At 41.5% G+C, this 18,970-nt stretch overlaps 1 protein-coding gene across 1 annotated transcript in view; it reads right to left on the minus strand.

Moving 5' to 3' along the window:
* EPG5 (ectopic P-granules 5 autophagy tethering factor) overlaps positions 1 to 12,299 on the minus strand; it is a 130,330-nt gene extending 118,031 nt beyond the window's left edge. Inside the window, exon 1 of the mRNA XM_053571604.1 lies at positions 12,211 to 12,299. Coding sequence (XP_053427579.1) covers positions 12,211 to 12,273 — 63 coding nt within the window. The 5' untranslated portion in view covers positions 12,274 to 12,299. The remainder of the gene's footprint in view (positions 1 to 12,210) is intronic.
* Positions 12,300 to 18,970: the final 6,671 nt, after the last annotated feature.

An 18,970-nucleotide genomic window follows, 5' to 3' on the forward strand; every position in this document is an offset into this window, starting at 1 on the left:
TGTGAGCTGTGATGCCAGAGCACTCTACCAAGAGCGACATAGTGAGATCCTGTCTCAAGAAAAAGAAAAAAAAAGATGGGAGACTTTACATCCTTTGTATTAACCTGGATGGAAGTGGAACACATTATTCTATGTACTCAATTTTGATATGAGGACAATTAACAACCTAGTACATGGTGGGGGGTAGGGGAAGGGGAAAGCAGAGAGAGGGAAGGAGGGAGGGGGTAGGGGTCTCGGTGTGTGACACACCTTTTGGGGGCAGGACACAATTATAAGAGGGACTTTACCTAACAAAGGCAATCAGTATAACCTGGTTTCTTGTACCCTCAATGAATCCCAATAATAAAAAAAATTAGAAGACACAAACAACTATCAAGTAACGTACGTATCTGTTCTCAAAGACATGTTGGGCACTTTGACAGTCAGGGGATAATTTGGTATTCCTCCCTGTGTGAATGGAGCCAAGTTTGTAAATTTGTAACACATTAAATAAATCAGTCAGGGAGGGGAGACAAGATGGCGGACTGAAGCCAGCTTTCAACAGAGGCTCCCGTCCAGAAGGAGAGTTAAGGGACAGGAATTTAGTAAGTATCCTGGTGGACTTGAGCCTCACCAAGAGAGAAGGCTGAAGAACGCACATCAACACCGCTGAGGCAAGCTGTGATCACAAGGACGCAAACAAAAGGTACAAAATCCACCACCAAGCGGACGGGAGTCCCCCACCCCCATGAGACCGACTCAAGAGCCCCACAATTGAACAAGCGGGCAGAAATTAAAGGCCCTCCCACTACACTCCAGGGAGAGACCTTCTAAAAACTGGACCTACCTCCCCTACTGGGGTGCCGTGGCGTTCTCCTGCCGGGCATAAAACTGAATAAAACTTTGGGAATCCTTTGCCGGCAACCCTGAATCCCCGGTACTCCCCTCCCGCCCAATGAGGTCTGGAGGCCTGTCCCCCACGAGTTCGGATCCTTGGGTGATTTCTCAAGGGGAGTGGACAGTCCCCGAGTTGCGACTGGTCAGCATTGACTCTGAGGCGCGCAAGTGAGGAGAGGGCACTGGGCTGAGGGGGAGTCACGCCTTGAGGCACTTCCCTGCGGTGCAGTCAGCAACCCTCCCCGGGCAAACGGGGCACAAGACTGAATAAGACTCTAGCTTCCCCGCTGAGAGCTGAGAGCCCCTACTCTCACTAGGGGTCTGAGGGCCTATCCCCCAAGAGTTCGGATCCTTGGGTGATTTCTCGAGGGGAGTGCACAGTGCCTGAGCTGCATCAGGTCAGCGCTGACTCTGGGACACGTGAGCGAGGAGAGGGCACTCTGCTGGGGGGAAATCAAGCCTTGGCGGCACTTCCCTGCGGTGCAGTGCAGGAGCCCTCCCCGGGCCGTAGTGTTGCGTAAAACTGAATGAAACTCTAGCTAACCCCCCCACTCCCAATCGGGGACTGTGGGCCCATCCCCCAAGAGTTCTGATTCTTGGGGGATCTCTTGAGGGGTGTGGACCCAGCACAAACTGTGGCCGCTCAGTGCTGACTCTGGGGCGCGGGACAGAGGAGAAAAGGGTCACCTGAGTGCCCACACCAGAGCAGCAGTTCCCTGGAGGTAAATCAACAGCCGTTTTTTCTTTAACGGCAGAACGCTCACTTCTGGATATTCTGAGGCCACACCCCCTGTCTCCCTGGGCAACCAGAGGCCGCCACCGGTGAGCGGGGGATTTCCTGACAGGGCTCACAAACCCGGGGAAGCTTCCAGGGCGGGGCCGACCCAGAGAGGTGTTCGGAAGCAAATCTCCAGCAGCAAAGACGTTTGAACTCAAAACAGCCCGTCTTCTGTAGGCGATTTCGATAGGAACAGAGAAAGAACCCCGCAAAGTTGTCTGTTCTGTTCTGTTCTGTTCTGTTCTGTTAGCAGCATCCATCAGGGACGGGGCTAAGCCTGAGTGAACACCTCGTTCCCATCACCTGCATCAAACACTCAAAGATGTCAGGCCCCATCTCCTCCTGCTAGATAGCGGCAGTCTGCGGGGGCCTGGCAGACTACCTCGCGATTCAGGCAGGGGCAAACCCCTGGAGTGTCTGTTCACTGCAGGCAACTGGGTTAGCCATCTGCAGAGATACCAGTGACTGGGTCCGACGGAGGGGCAAAGTGGGGAAGGAGACGTCAACCTTCCTAGACTGCTCTGTTTGCTGGGTGGCTCCTCCTGACTCCACGCTGCACTGGGGTGAGCCATGTCAGAGGAGTCACCAGGCCCCTGTGATCCAGTTCCCAGAGACCTCTTGAACTCTCCCACCCAAGACAAGTGCCGATTGAGACAGTTGATTTGGACCGTTTGAACTGGGCTAATAGACTGAGGACTTTTCAGGAGGTGCCCTGGGTGTGCGATTGTAGGAAGGTTTGATTCTCCTTTTCCAACTGGGGCCAGAGGTGGGCAGGCGGGGTGACTTAATTGCTGATTTTTCCACACACCTGAGACTTCAAGTTGCAATAGGATCGAACAGAAACCAGCTGAAAGTAAGACAGAACCACTTTGCTCCACCACACCAGACAGGGCCTCAGTTTCTCAGGCCACAACACTGTACGGGCCCTCGATAAAACCCCAGGGGAAAAACCGAAGGGAGTAAAATAACCATGGGGCAGAATCAGCGGAAAAACTCTGGTAACATGAATAACCAGAATAGATCAACCCCCCCAAGAAAAGATACGGCAGATGTGATTGAAGATCCCATTCATAAACAACTGGCTGAGATGTCAGAAATCGAATTCAGAATTTGGATTGCAGACAAGATTAATAAAATGGAATTAGGAATTCGAGGAGAAATTCAAAAATTGTCTCAAGAATTTAACGAATTTAAAGACAAAACCACCAAAGACTTAGACACACTGAAGCAAGAACTTACAGCCCTCAAAGATATGAAAAATACAGTAGAATCCCTCAGTAACAGAATGGAGCAAGCAGAAGAAAGGATTTCTGACATTGAAGATAAAGTCTTCGAACGCTCCCAATCTCTCAAAGAGGAAGAGAAATGGAGAGCAAAAACGGATCACTCACTCAGAGAACTCTCAGATAATTCGAAAAAACACACCATAAGGATGATAGGAATTTCTGAGAACGATGAAGTCACCTCCGAGGGCACAGAGGCCCTTCTGCATGAAATTATGAAAGAAAATTTTCCAGACATGCCTAGAGAATCTGAAATTCAGATAGCAGACAGCTTCAGAACCCCAGCACGATTCAACCCCAATAAGTCATCCCCCAGACATATCATAATTAGCTTCACTAAAGTTAACATGAAAGAGAAGATTCTCAAAGCAGCCCGGCGAAAGAAAACTATAACGTACAAAGGTAAGAATATTAGAATAACTGCAGATCTCTCTGCTGAAACTTTTCAAGCCAGAAGAGGCTGGTCATCAACTTTTAATCTCCTAAAGCAAAAAAACTTTCAACCCAGGATCTTGTATCCAGCTAAACTGAGTTTCATCTATGATGGAGAAATTAAATACTTCAATGACATTCATATGTTGAAAAAATTTGCCATAAGTAAACCAGCTCTTCAGGATGTTCTCAGACCTATCCTCCACAATGACCAACCCAATCCTATACCACAAAAGTAAACTCACTCAGAAACTTAGGATCAAACTCCAACTTCCACACTGGCGAAAGGATTAAAAATGTCCACTGGACCTTTGAAAAACTCGATACCCAAAATTCCACCAGACTTATCAATACTCTCCATCAATGTGAATGGCTTAAACTGTCCTCTAAAGAGGCATAGGTTAGCTGACTGGATACAAAAACTCAAGCCAGATATTTGTTGCATACAAGAGTCACATCTCAACCTAAAAGACAAATACAGACTCAGGGTGAAAGGATGGTCATCCATATTTCAGGCAAATGGTAATCAGAAAAAAGCAGGTGTTGCAATTTTATTTGCAGATACAGTAGGCTTTAAACCATCAAAAGTAAGGAAGGACAAGAATGGTCACTTCACATTTGTTAAGGGTAATACTCAATATGATGAGATCTCCATTATTAATATCTATGCACCCAACCAGAATGCACCTCAATTTATAAGAGAAACTCTAACAGACATGAGCAACTTGATTTCCTCCAGCTCCATTATCGTCGGAGATTTCAACACTCCCTTGGCAGTGTTGGATCGATCCTCCAGAAAGAAGCTGAGCAAAGAAATCTTAGATTTAAACCTAACCATCCAATATTTAGATTTAGCAGACATCTACAGAACATTTCATCCCAACAAAACTGAATACACATACTTCTCATCAGCCCACGGAACTTACTCCAAAATTGACCATATTTTAGGTCACAAGTCTAACCTCAGTAAATTTAAAGGAATAGAAATTATTCCTTGCATCTTCTCGGACCATCATGGAATAAAACTTGAATTGAGTAACAACAGGAATCTGCATACCCATACAAAAACATGGAAGTTAAATAACCTTATGCTGAATGATAGCTGGGTCAGAGATGAGATTAAGAAAGAAATCGCCAATTTTCTGGAACAAAACGACAATGAAGACACAAACTATCAGAACCTCTGGGACACCGCAAAGGCAGTTCTAAGAGGGAAATTTATAGCACTGCAAGCCTTCCTCAAGAGAACGGAAAGAGAGGAAGTTAACAACTTAATGGGACATCTCACGCAACTGGAAAAGGAAGAACATTCCAACCCCAAACCCAGTAGAAGAAAAGAAATAACCAAAATTAGAGCAGAATTAAATGAAATTGAAAACAAAAGAACAATACAACAGATCAATAAATCAAAAAGCTGGTTTTTTGAAAAGGTCAATAAAATAGATAAACCTCTGGCCAACCTAATCAGGAAAAAAAGAGTAAAATCTCTAATATCATCAATCAGAAACAACAAAGACGAAATAACCACAGACTCATCAGAAATCCAAAAAATCCTTAATGAATATTACAAGAAACTTTATTCTCAGAAATATGAAAATCTGAAGGAAATAGACCGATACTTGGAAGCACGCCACCTTCCAAGACTTAACCAGAATCAAGTGGAAATGTTGAACAGACCCATATCAAGTTCAGAAATAGCATCAACTATACAAAACCTCCCTAAAAAGAAAAGCCCGGGACCAGATGGTTTCACGTCAGAATTCTACCAAACCTTTAAAGAGGAATTAGTACCTATATTACTCAACCTGTTCCAAAATGTAGAAAAAGAAGGAAGACTACCCAACACGTTCTATGAAGCAAACATCACCCTGATCCCCAAACCAGGAAAAGACCCAACAAGAAAAGAAAATTATGACCAATATCACTAATGAATATAGATGCAAAAATATTCAACAAGATCCTAACAAACAGAATCCAGCAACACATCAAACAAATTATACATCATGACCAAGTTGGTTTTATCCCAGGGTCTCAAGGCTGGTTCAATATACGTAAATCTATAAATGTAATTCAGCACATAAACAAATTAAAAAACAAAGACCATATGATTCTCTCAATTGATGCAGAAAAAGCTTTTGATAATATCCAGCATCCCTTCATGATCAGAACACTCAAGAAAATTGGTCTAGAAGGGACTTTTCTTAAACTGATAGAGGCTATCTACAGCAAACCCACAGCCAATATCATATTGAATGGAGTTAAATTGGAATCATTTCCACTCAGATCAGGAACCAGACAAGGCTGCCCATTGTCTCCATTGCTTTTCAACATTGTAATGGAAGTTTTAGCCACCGCAATTAGGGAAGAAAAGGCGATCAAGGGTATCCATATAGGGTCAGAAGAGATCAAACTCTCGCTCTTCGCAGATGGTATGATTGTGTATCTGGAAAACACTAGGGACTCTACTACAAAACTCCTAGAAGTGATCAAGGAATATAGCAGCGTCTCAGGTTACAAAATCAACATTCATAAATCAGTAGCCTTTATATACACCAACAACAGTCAAATTGAAAAAGCAGTTAAGGACTCTATCCCATTCACAGTAGTGCCAAAGAAGATGAAATATTTGGGAATTTACCTGACAGAAGACGTGAAAGATCTCTATAAAGAGAACTATGAAACTCTAAGAAAAGAAATAGCTGAAAATGTTAACAAATGGAAAAACATTCCATGCTCATGGCTGGGAAGAATCAACATTATCAAAATGTCCATACTACCCAAAGCAATATATAATTTCAACGCACTCCCTATTAAAGCTCCACTGTCATATTTTAAAGATCTTGAAAAAACATTACTTCGTTTTATATGGAATCAGAAAAAACCTCGAATAGCCAAGACATTACTCAGAAATAAAAACAAAACAGGAGGAATCACACTACCAGACCTCAGACTTTACTATAAATCGATAGTGATCAAAACAGCATGGTACTGGCACAAAAACAGAGAAGTAGATATCTGGAACAGAATAGAGAACCAAGAGATGAATCCAGCTACTTACCGCTATTTGATTTTTGACAAGCCAATTAAAAACATTCAATGGGGAAAAGATTCCCTATTTAACAAATGGTGCTGGGTGAACTGGCTGGCAACCTGCAGAAGACTGAAATTGGACCCACACCTTTCACCATTAACTAAGATAGACTCTCATTGGATTAAAGATTTAAACTTAAAACATGAAACTATAAAAATACTAGAGGAGAATGCAGGGAAAACCCTTGAAGAAATTGGTCTGGGTGAGTATTTCATGAGGAGAACCCCCCGGGCAATTGAAGCAGCTTCAAAAATACACTACTGGGACTTGATCAAACTAAAAAGCTTCTGCACAGCTAAGAACACAGTAAGCAGAGCAAGCAGACAGCCCTCAGAATGGGAGAAGATATTTGCAGGGTATATCTCTGACAAAGGTTTAATAACCAGAATCCACAGAGAACTCAAACGCATCAGCAAAAAAAAAAACAAGGGATCCCATCGCAGGCTGGGCAAGGGATTTGAACAGAAACTTCTCTGAAGAAGACAGGCGCAAGGCCTTCAGACATATGAAAAAATGCTCATCATCTTTAATCATCAGAGAAATGCAAATCAAAACTACTTTGAGATATCATCTAACTCCAATGAGACTAGCCTATATCACAAAATCTCAAGACCAGAGATGTTGGCGTGGATGCGGAGAAAAGGGAACACTTCTGCACTGCTGGTGGGAATGCAAATTAATACATTCCTTTTGGAAAGATATATGGAGAACACTCAGAGATCTAAAAATAGATCTGCCATTCAATCCTGTAATTCCTCTGCTGGGCATATACCCAGAAGCCAAAAATCACAACATAACAAAGATATTTGTACCAGAATGTTTATTGCAGCCCAATTCATAATAGCTAAGTCATGGAAAAAGCCCAAGTGCCCATCGATCCACGAATGGATTAATAAATTGTGGTATATGTATACCATGGAATACTATGCAGCCTTAAAGAAAGATGGAGACTTTACCTCTTTCATGTTTACATGGATGGAGCTGGAACATATTCTTCTTAGTAAAGTATCCCAAGAATGGAAGAAAAATACCCAATGTACACAGCCCTACTATGAAACTAATTTGGGACTCTCACATGAAAGCTATAACCCAGCTACAACTTAACAATAGGGGGAAGTGGGGAGGGGTGGGTAGAGGGAGGGGAATCGGTGGGATCACACCTGTGGTGCATCTTACAGGGGTATTTGCAAAACTTGGTAAATGTAGAATGTAAATGTTTTGGCACAGTAACTGAGATAACGCCGGAAAGGCTATGTTAACCACTGTGATAAAAATGTGTCAAATGGTTTATGAAGCGAGTGTATGATGCCCCATGATCATATCAATGTATACAGTTATGATTTAATAAAAAAAAAAAGAAGAAAAAATAAATAAATAAATCAGTCAGTAAAAGTGAAAAAAAAAAGAATGCTATACAAGTAAAAAGGCTTTTGGGGAAGGATGAAGATTATACATTTTGCTATGAATGTAACTTCTACTCACCACTTCTTTGGTGCTGCTCTCAACAATCTGACTTCACTCTATCAGTGGTATTTTGCAGGCTTGATCTCTCCCTCCTCCTTCCTACAGTTTCTTCACTCAGCTTTTAGGACACTACATTCTCGGTGAAGGATACACGAACAACAGCCCACTTTGTGGTGGTACTTTCTCACTCTCCTTTGCTGGTTCTGCCTCTCCTTCCCAACCTCTTAAAGTGAGTGAGAGTACCCAGGGTTCAGTTCTGTTCACTTTTTTAACCTACAAGTACATTCATTGACACAGTGACCTAATTTAGTTTCTGGCTTTAAATACCATCTATACGTTAATGACTCCTAAATCTTTATCACCAGCCTCTAGCTCTCTCCCAAAATCTAAATTCACATTTCCAATCCACCTCTACATCTCCATTCCAATGTCTAATAGATACCCATTTCAAATTAACATAGCCAAAACTGAACTGCTTTCCGCCCTTTCCCCAAGTAAACTGCTCTACCCACCAGCCTCTTCCTCAACTATTTTCTCTCATACCCCACAACCAAACTTCAGCAAACCCCCTCTGCTCTCAGATTTCCAACACTTCTCACCACCTTGCCTCTGACAATTCTAGTCTTCTATACCTCCACCCCCTCTCACCTGCATTATTGCAATTGTCTTAGATTCTGCTGATAGTCTTGCTCCCTCACAATGTGTTCTCAACAGAGCACAGTGATCCTTTAAAGTACAATTTGGATCACATCACTCCCCAGCTTGAAAGCCTGAGATGATTCCACATGTAACTCAAGAGTGAAGCTAAAGTTCTTACACCTGACTTCACCGCCCACAACGCTCCCCTCACTCATCCACCCTAACTGTGATGCCTCTTCACGGTTCCTAGGCCTTTGCTCTGGCTGGTCCCTCTGCCTAGACACTTCTCCCCCAAGGTCCACATCACCTCTCTACTTAAAACATCACCTTCAGTAAGGACTACCCAGACCACTGGTTTAAAACTGCAACCTGTCCTAGTGTCTCACCAGTACTCCCACTCTGTACCCTGTTCTTTTTCATTTTTCTACAGTACCTATCACCTTCTAAAACAATGTATTTTATTTTTTATGGGTTTTTGTCTGTTTGGCTTTTGTTTTCTCTGTCTACCCCCTCTGGAATGCAAACTTCATTAAAGCCAGGTTCTTTGGGTTTTTTCTCTTTTATATATCAGTGCCTAGAACACACCTTCTGGGCACTTGTGATCAATGAATGTTTAACGAAGGAACGCATCTTAGAAGACACAAAGGAAATTAAGTAATACTATGCAACATCCTCTAACTTCAGGTCAATAAACCATGCCTGGCAGGGAGGGACTAGAAGAAGAAATCAAGGCCATAGAACAGGACACAATGGGGATTTAAAGGTCTTTCCTCTTATCAGCCTCTGGGACATATTTGTCTGTCTTTAGCAATTATCAGCTCTTACTATCATGACTTGTTGGTACTCAGAATTTAGCATTAACTGTAAAAGTAACATTATAAACTTCACTACTTCTGGAGAGTAAGTCCAAACCTAAGGATCTACTGTTCTTCACCCATAATTTACCAAGATCAATGAAGTAAGCCTCAGCAGAACAGGGCACAAAGGCTCATGCTGTAATCCTAGCATTCTGGGAGGCAGAGGCAGAAAGATCCCTTGAGCTCAGGAGTTCAAGATGAGACCAGCCTGAGCAACAGTAAGATGCCAACTCTACTAAAAATAGAAAAATTAGCCAGGTGCAGTCGTGGGCACCTATAATCCCAGATACTCAGAAGGCTAAGGCAGGAGGATCACTTCTTTGAGGTTGCTATGAACTAGGCTGATGCCAGGGCACTCTAGCCTGGACAACGGAGTGAGACTCTGTCTCCAAAAAAAGAAAAAAAATGAAGTCAGTGTCCTCAGAGTTCGGAGATTTTTTTAGCAGAGAATGATACTGAAAAAATGAAAATAGTATTAGGCAGCAGGTGATAGGCATCACATACTAACCACAGCAAGTAGCTAAGGTTATGTACCTAATGATTAACAATGAAGAATGTAGGTCAGCTACTGGGTAAAATCCAGAAGCCACTCAAATTATCTAAAGGGAATAGCATATGACACTATCCACTTCCTCAGTTGAGTCCTGGAACCATTTTATGGCTCTGTAAATGTTGCCAAATTATACCACAGATGGTAAAGGTTTCATTAATGTAGGGCTTTACACCCACCACCAAGAAATGAATCTATTTACTCTAAAAGAATTAATTCTCTAGACTGACATGTATGAGGTGTGGTGGACTCAGCAAATGGACTTTTTCCATTTGTTTTCTCACACCTGGCTATTAGTCAGAGGAAATTTACCAGAGTAAATTCTTCTGAGTAACAAAGCTTGAAAATATTCTTCAATACTGGCATTTATTTTTGTCATTCAACAAACATTACCAAGTGACCACTAAAACTGTGAAGGGTACTGGAAACAAGACAAGGTCCCTTCCTCAGTGAGTTCACAGTTAAGAGAGAGAGAAATGTTGGGAAAGTAAATCCGCAGCCTCCCAAGTAGCCAGGACTACAGGCCTGTTTTTAACTGTGCAGGCTGTGTGGGAGGATAGCTGGTGCCCAGGAAGTAAAGGCAACTGTGATCTATGCTTGTGCCACTGCACTCCGGCCTGAGCAACAGAGTAAGACCTCGTCTCTAGAAGTTTTTTAAAACTTAAAAACTAACCTCCTGGATTAAGAGTCAGGATTCTGGCTTTAACCTGGGTTTCCTTGATAACTGTATGACATTATGCTCTCTTAACCTCTGTAGACTTTAGTTTCTTCATTTACTGGGGATGGGGGGAAGCCCAATAATCAAGATTCTGCTCTCTATGGACAATTGATGTTTACGTGTTATGCACTACCATGTTCTGGATTAGAGGATCTTGTGCGTAGCTAGTCAATAGCTTTCTTCTTCTTCCTCTGCCTGAATGGTTCTTGACCAATATATACCTTGACCAAGGTATACCAATACCTTGCAAAATTATTTCTCTTAAAAATGTTTCTGAAATTAGGTACTGAATGGCTTTCTCACCAGAGTAACTCATCATTGATTTGGGTATACTAAGTGCCTCACTCCACTACACCCTTTTAAAAAGGCATCATAATAAAAGAAATACACCTAAGTTAAACATGGTGCCTATGAACACTAGCTTCCCTTTAAAATCTTGTTCTCCACATTTGAAAAATGTGAAAAAATAGAGTGGGAAAGAAAGTAGTTGCAAATGTGATCCAAAGGATTTTTGTTCATATCACTGGATAAATGCTGGTGTGTGGGAGGGAGATAATAAAGATGCTGAAGATGTCTACCTTATCTCCGACAATAAAGTTGCCATTATAGCTCACAAGAAAAAATCTTGTTCCCATGAAAAACTCAGCTTATAGTATCATGTTTAAATTACACCTGCTCTGGAACATCACCAGGAAAGAAACTTCCTGATCATTTCTTTAATGTAAATTCTGCTTTGGGTAAGCCAAATTATCTAGGTCTGACCATCTAGGAGCAATATTTAATCTGTTCACTGTAGAGAATATATAGGAACAAAATGAAAATCCACACTATCCCTAAAAACAAAGCAAATGAACTAAAAAATCATGTCAATACCACATACAGTCTAATCCAGGAAGCCCAGAAAATTCAAGTATGCTCCTACTGTGTGAGTCCCGCTCTGGGTAATTCTCAAACATTCATGCCCCATCAAAAACAACCAGGATAATGAGAAATAAACAGCAGCAGCACCACTATTACTCTCAATTTTGAAAGAAGAGAACTGACACATCCCTACTATCTACTTTATATGCGTCGCTACCCGCAGAGCTCTGCCAAAGGCTACCTTCCCTAAGTGGGAGAGGGTAGCCTTCACTACTTAGGCATGGAAGGAACTGAAAATGTTCTCGGAACATAAAGGAGAAAAAAGAGAGTCAAACATGGAGGTGGAAATAGAAAATCTGCTTCAAGACAGGAAACGAGACCCAGGAGAGGAAAGCCAACAGAGGAACAGGAAAAAAAAAAAAAAAACTCCAGCGAGGTCACAGGAGGGAAAAGGATAAATAAGCTCCCGACAAAGTGTGCCAGGCGGGATGCAGAGAAGAAATGGGGAAGGACGGCCTGAGTTCATGGACGGTGGGATCAAATATTGGAAGGTGAGGGCAGAGGAGGCAGCGGCTCGGGGAACAGGAGCGGAGCTGGCTGGAGAGGCCGAACAGGAACCAGGGACACGGTCGGGGCATCGGGACGGGGAGGGCGGGCTCACCTTGGGTTTAGTCCGGCTGGACTTGGCCTTGGCCCGGCGCTGGGGCCTCACCGCCTCGGCCATAGACTCCGCCACAGAGCCGTCGCTGTTTGTTTTGGTCAAAACCCTGCGCCTGGCTAAACCTGCCCAGCCCTGGCCCCTCCGGAATGTCACATGACCCAGCCTCCACCAGTCCCGGAGAAGAGGCGGTGACTTGGGGCCTCTACGGGCCGCAGCGTAGGACAAACCACTGCGGGACGCTTTTGCTCTGGAGGGTGGCGGCCCCGCTTCCTCCAGGTGCCCAGGTGGGTCTCCCAGATTCGAGGGGTCGTGCTGGACGCGGATGGCGACTGCCCGGGCGGACAGACCACCCCATGGCGCTGAGTCTGGACGCCAGGTGCTCTCGGCACCTCACCCGCATCGGAGGGCTTGTCAGTCTTACTTTGATCGTTAGGTAACCAGATACTAGCAGCCTAAATCTTCAATGAGCGCTAGGAAAGAACCTGATGTCTGCTGGAATGTGCACTTATATGTCCTTTTTTATAAAGGGGAATGCTGATAATTGCCTTTTCGGATGTCTTGAGGATAAAACGGGCTGCCCGTGAAACGTGCCTGGTAGAGACAGACATGTCGGTAAATAGTTATTATTAATTATCATTACATCGGTACTTACAGATTTCCAGGTTGGAAAAGATACCGCAGCTCCAAAAAGGACAGGCCAAACAGGTAATAAGACAAATAAGACCCATCAAGGTATTCTTTGTATACATTTTACATATTTTACTTCATTTGGAAATTCCAGATGTGAAAACCTTGTCCCCATCTCCTGTTCCCAGCTCCATGAATTTGCTTTTATGTTTATGGTCAGTGGCTGTCCAGCCTTCTAGAATGTGAGATCTTCAAGGGCAGGGTTCTCTTGTTTAGTTTTAGGATGTATCCCAAAGGTCTCTAGAGCTAAGGTTAACTACATAGTAGATAATAAATATTTGATTCATCAAATGAATGTGAGTTGTTTTGGTCTGGTGATGGGATAAGATAGTTGAGATGGAGTGTATGGGAGAGGTAGAAAAAGACTGTCTACTCACCCATCACTCCCCGGAGAATGAAAAATCCAGGAAAATGGTATGAAAAATGGAAAAGACTTTAGAGATACAGTCTGCATGGTGTCTTGTTTGTGATATTTTAATTGATTATATAAAATACAGTTTCACATATTTTGATCCCAAATCCTCAACAACAAAAACAATTATTAAGCACTCAGAATGCACATGCACTTTGTCCTGGATGCCCCAAGGTGCATGTGTGTGTGTATATACAGGATGTCTACCAAATTTGGATAAAAGAACTTTATAGACACCTGACAAAAGAACTTTATAGACACCTGTAGGATAATATTTAGAAATAAAATTATCCTACATCAAGCACACAAAGTAAATTCAGTGTGAGTTTAAAATGACTTGCTTTTCTTCCAGAGGCTTAAAGAGACCTGGACCCTCCTGGGTTACTCACAGAGTTAGGCTTTTTTGGAGTTGTAAATTCCTTAGGCCTTTTCTCTGAAGCTGTACAACCCGTGAAGCCTGAGATCAAAGCGCATGCCGCCCTTCCTCAGAGATAGGGGCCAGAGGGTTGACTTATGTTTACAACATACTGTCAGAGGTCTATAGGTGCTCTGCCCTGAGGAGAAGACACAGTCATTACTTCATACTGAGTAAACTGAGTGAATGCTTGAAGATATTCTTCTATTAACTCTGTTCCCCTGTGGCTACTTTCGTCTTTGTGCCCTGCTCAGAAATTAGTCAATGTTTAGAAGAAGAGGTTTACTACAGAGTGATTGTATTGATATAACAAAATATTTCCTTTCAAGTTATATTTCCTTTCATGTTAAATTTCAAATAGGTAAAAGAAGATAATGATGAGACTAACAGATAATAGATTATGTGTGTACGTGACTAGAAAAGTATAAAACCTAAACTTGGAATAAAGAATTTTGCTATATGCCATCTCACAGTGTATAGTCTGTTTCTTGACCTAATAATTACAGGAGCAAGTTTACACCCACAGCAAAGCTGCTGTTCGTTCGCGTCTCCGGTCATGCAACAGACACCCTGTGTAAGTTATTGCCTACAAGACTTAGCAAATATGAACAAAATCTTTATACCCTCCCCCCCCCGCCCCCACCATTTATAATTGTTGCTGGTATTTCTCCCAGTCTGGAATACCTTCCCTGGCCTCCCACTGATTACATCTTTTTTGGCCTTTAAAGTTCTCTATGTGTCTCCCATGATTTGGTCAGCAAAACAACTGGCCCTACCTTCAATTCGTATGTGTTATAGTTTTACTGGGAAGTAGATACAACCCATAAATCAATAGTGATGTGTGTATTGTGTATAGTCTATGGGGGGAAAAAGAGGCATACTGTGGAAAGACTGAATGAACAGGTGATACCAGGACGGGGTGAGTTTCATATGAAAAGAGGTTAATCAGAGAATGAGAGAAAGAGGAAAAGGAAAGAAATGAGAATTCTTTAAAAAGCAACTCAAAGGAGCTAGCCTGTTCCCATGTAAAAATTACCACCACCCTGTAGAGGACACCAAGAGCCAGAGGACCTCTGAGCAAGATGATTTGCAGCTGGGAGGCGGACCCTGGGGCAATTTGTCCGCAGGTGCTCCTTGCAGAGAAAGAGCCCAAGCCCATGGCGATCCTTAGGCACGCAGTCATTGTCTAACACTCCCCTCACCTGTCTTGTACTGTCTCAAAAAAAAGCTACTGCGGAGGTTGCTCGGGGTTATCCTGCAAGCAAGGTTAGCCGGCCTCCTGCAAGCTTGTACTTCTAATCCGTGTCACGTCTAGTTCCTTCCTGCGGCGATCGAGTCCCGGGCCATAGGGGCCACTAGGGGCTGCGACACCACCCTGGACATTAAAAGCCATCACATAACCTTCCAGGGCTCTGCTCCATTTATATGTTTTAGTGCACATCTCAAGTGGGGATGGGGGTGAATTGGAGCATAATAACAGGCCAGGGAAGGCCAAATTGCTCTGTGTGAGCAGAGATAAGACTTTCAGAGAGGAAGGAGGAACCAGATGAAGGGAGATGGAGACCAGCTACTGGCAGAGGGTTCACTACAAAGCAGAGCTAAAGTTTCCATCATGAAGTTATCATTGGAATTATTTTAGAAATATGGGGCAAGACAGACAATTCAAGTTCTGTATTTGAAAAAGTATCAAATTCAATCAGGAAAAAAAGAGCAGTAGAATCCAAACAAGTGGTAAAGCAACCAGATTGTTTATTAGTCAAAACAAAATGATATAATGTAAATCCAAAAGGTGATTGGATTATGAAACTACTCCTTTTAAAGGACACAGAATTGAAATTTCTATTGCCACAGCAACAACTTTGAAAGGGGAGAATGGTACGTAGGGACTCAGAAAAAGTCTCTGAACATGAGCAAAGATTTCATGTCCCAGGCAGAGATCTGACTGATAAGCAATCTTAGTTGCTGCTGATAAACCCAACTTGCTTGAGCAGTAGCTTGAAAAGGCAATTCAATTTCTTTTCTCTTTTTTTTGAGACAGAGTCTCACTATTTGCCCTCGATAGAATGCTGTGGCATCACAGTTCACAGCAACCTCAAAGTCTTGGGTTTAAGCGATTCTCTTGCCTCAGCCTCCTGAGTAGCTGGGACTATAAGCGCCCACCACAACACCAGCCTATTTTTTGTTGCAGTTGTCATTGTTGTTTAGCAGGCCCGGGCCGGGTTCAAACCCACCAACTTCGTTGTATGTGGCTGGCACCTTAACCTCTGTGCTCTAAGCCAGCAATTCAATTTCTTGAGGTGAAGCATCATCTCAGGAAAGTTTAAAATCAAATACAAAGCAGATGAAAGAATTCAAGCCAACAGCATCATCCTTTCATGTTAAATTGGAAATGTGTGCTTTTTTAGCTATAAAGTGATTATACTGGTTAAGAGAATTTGGCAAATTAAAGGATATAAACAGGGTGTGGTGGCTCACCCTATAATCCTAGCACATTAGGAGGCACAGACAGGAGGATCACTTGAGGCTAGGAGTTTGAGACCAGTACAGGCAATATAGCAAGATCCTGTCTCTAGCCAAGCATGCACCTGTACTCCCAGCCATTTGTGAGGCCTAAGCAGGATGATTGCTTCAGCTGGGAGTTTTAGGTTACCGTGAGCTATAATGACATCACTGAGCTCTACCCTAGGCAACAGAGTGAGACTCTGTCTTAAAAAAGAAAAAAAAAAAAGGACATATATACCTTGTAATTCTAAATTAAAATATATATTTTACTCATTTTTAGATTATATATTTTAGTTAAAAATATAATTTAAAATATCTATATTTTAATTAAAAATAAAGATAATTTTACAATTATCCTAGAATATTTCTAAGAGATTGAGATCCATTATATTTATAAATTAAATGTGTTAGACCTTAGACTGGTTTAAGTAATTAGAAAGGTATGTTAGTTCAGACAATTAAAAAAATATATTGAATTTAGTACTGTAATTTGAGACATTTGAAGAAATTTAAGTCATACATGGGACCAATTGCTTAAGGAATTTTGGTCTGTTAAATGTGAGTTGGTCTTATGTTAAGGTTCCCCCTTGTATGTGATTATCAAAATCTATTAGATATATAAATAGAATGTTCAGATTATTATGAAGATAACTTCAAGACTTAAGAAAAGCTAAATTTAAGAATATATGAGTTTAATAGATTAAATATTAATTTTTAAAAAGCAAAATAACCAACCAATTATCTTTTCTATGCATAAATGCTGTTTGCAGAGACACTAAAAAATTCGCTTTAACAGCAATTGCTGTTAGCACTATTATCACAGAAGGGTTTGCTACCCTAAGTTATAATAATAATCACCAGTATTTTCTGAGCTCTGTCTATCTGCTGGTCCTGTTCTGAGTACTTTTCACATATTAATTCATCTGATTCTCCCAACAACTCTATGAAGTTGTTAATTTTACTGTTTCCATTTTATAGACAGAGAAATAAAGGTCAGAGAGGTTGAATTATTTGCTTAAAGTCACACAGCTTGTCAATGGAAGAGCTGGATTTTAAACCAAGACGGTTTTGCAATATAAATGGACTTTTAACATAGAAAACCAAGCTTACTCTTTCCATCTTTAAAAAATTCTATACTCACATTCTGGGACCAAGAAGAATATCATAAATATTTATTTAAAAGATAATGTATTATTTATAATTATCACAATGGACTGTTGGCTGATAGAATTACCTACTTTTCCTTCAAAAATTTCTACAATACTGTTTTGTTTTCTTTTGTTTTTTGAAACAGAGTTTCACTGTGTCACCCTTGGTAGAACGCTGTGGCGTCCCAGCTCACAGCAACCTCAAACTCTTGGGCTTAAAGCGATTCTCTTGCCTCAGCCTCCCAAGTAGCTGGGACTACAGGCACCTGCCACAACACCTGGCTATTTTTTGTTGCAGTTGTCATTGTTGGTTAGCTGGCCTGGGCCAGGTTTGAACCCGCCAACTTTGATGTATGTGGCTGGCGCCGTAACCACTGTGCTACAGGTGCTGAGCCTACAATACTTGTCAATATAATATTGTTAAATGTGTAGACAAACACTATAGAAGTATATATGATAATAAGTTAAAACTCCTCTTTCTAGAGTTAACCATTATTAACAGTTCAGTGTACATACTTTCAGACTTTTTTCAATCCACATATAAATACTATACTCTCAAATACTCAGTGACTATGTATAGATTGTGATCTTTTCATTAATCTTAGAGATACTGTATTTCCTTGTAAGAACAGATACCTCTACCTCATTTTTTAAATTAACTAAATATTCCATAACTTTATATAACAGATTTCTGACAGCCATTAAGTTGTTTTCAATTTTTTACTATTAAAAACGATGTTTATAAGTGAACATTAGTATGTTTTTATAGATACGTATTTCTCTAAGATAGATTTCAAGATGTAAAATTGCTGATCAGAGAAGAAATTCCATTTTGAATTTTTTGTTTTATTAAATCATAGCTGTATACATCAATATGATCATGGGGCACCATACACTTGTTTCATAGAATATTTGACACAATTTCATCTCATTAGTTGACATAGCCCTCCTGGTATTATCCTAGTTACTTTGTCAAGACATTTACATTCCACATTTGCCAAGGCTCACATGTACCTTTGTAAGATGCACCACATGTGTGATCCTTTCAATCCTCCTCCCTCTACCCACCTCCCCCCTCCCTCCCCACGCTTTCCCCCTTCCCCCTGTTCTTAGGTTGAAACTTGGTTATAGCTTCATGTAAAGGTCCTAAGTTAGTTTCATAGTAGGGGTGAATACATTGGATATTTTTTCTTCCATTCTTGAGACACTTTACTGAGAAGAATATGTTCCAGCTCCATCCATGAAAACATGAAGGAGGTGAGGTCTCCATCTTTCTTCAAGGCTGCATAGTATTCCATGGTGTACATATACCACAATTTGTTAATCCATTCGTGGATCGATGGGCACTTGGGTTTCTTCCATGACTTAGCAATTATGAATAGGGCTGCAATAAAGATTCTGGTACAAATATCTTTGTTATGATGTGGTTTTTGGTCTTCTGGGTATATGCCCAGCAGAGGCATTACAGGATTGAATGGGAGATCTATTTTTAGATCTCTAAGTATTCTCCATATATCTTTCCAAAAGGAATGTATTAGTTTGCATTCCCACCAGCAGTGCAAAAGTGTTCCCTTTTCTCCACATCCACGCCAACAT

This window comes from Nycticebus coucang, chromosome 19, assembly GCF_027406575.1.
Source record: "Nycticebus coucang isolate mNycCou1 chromosome 19, mNycCou1.pri, whole genome shotgun sequence".
Taxonomy (NCBI): domain Eukaryota; kingdom Metazoa; phylum Chordata; class Mammalia; order Primates; family Lorisidae; genus Nycticebus; species Nycticebus coucang.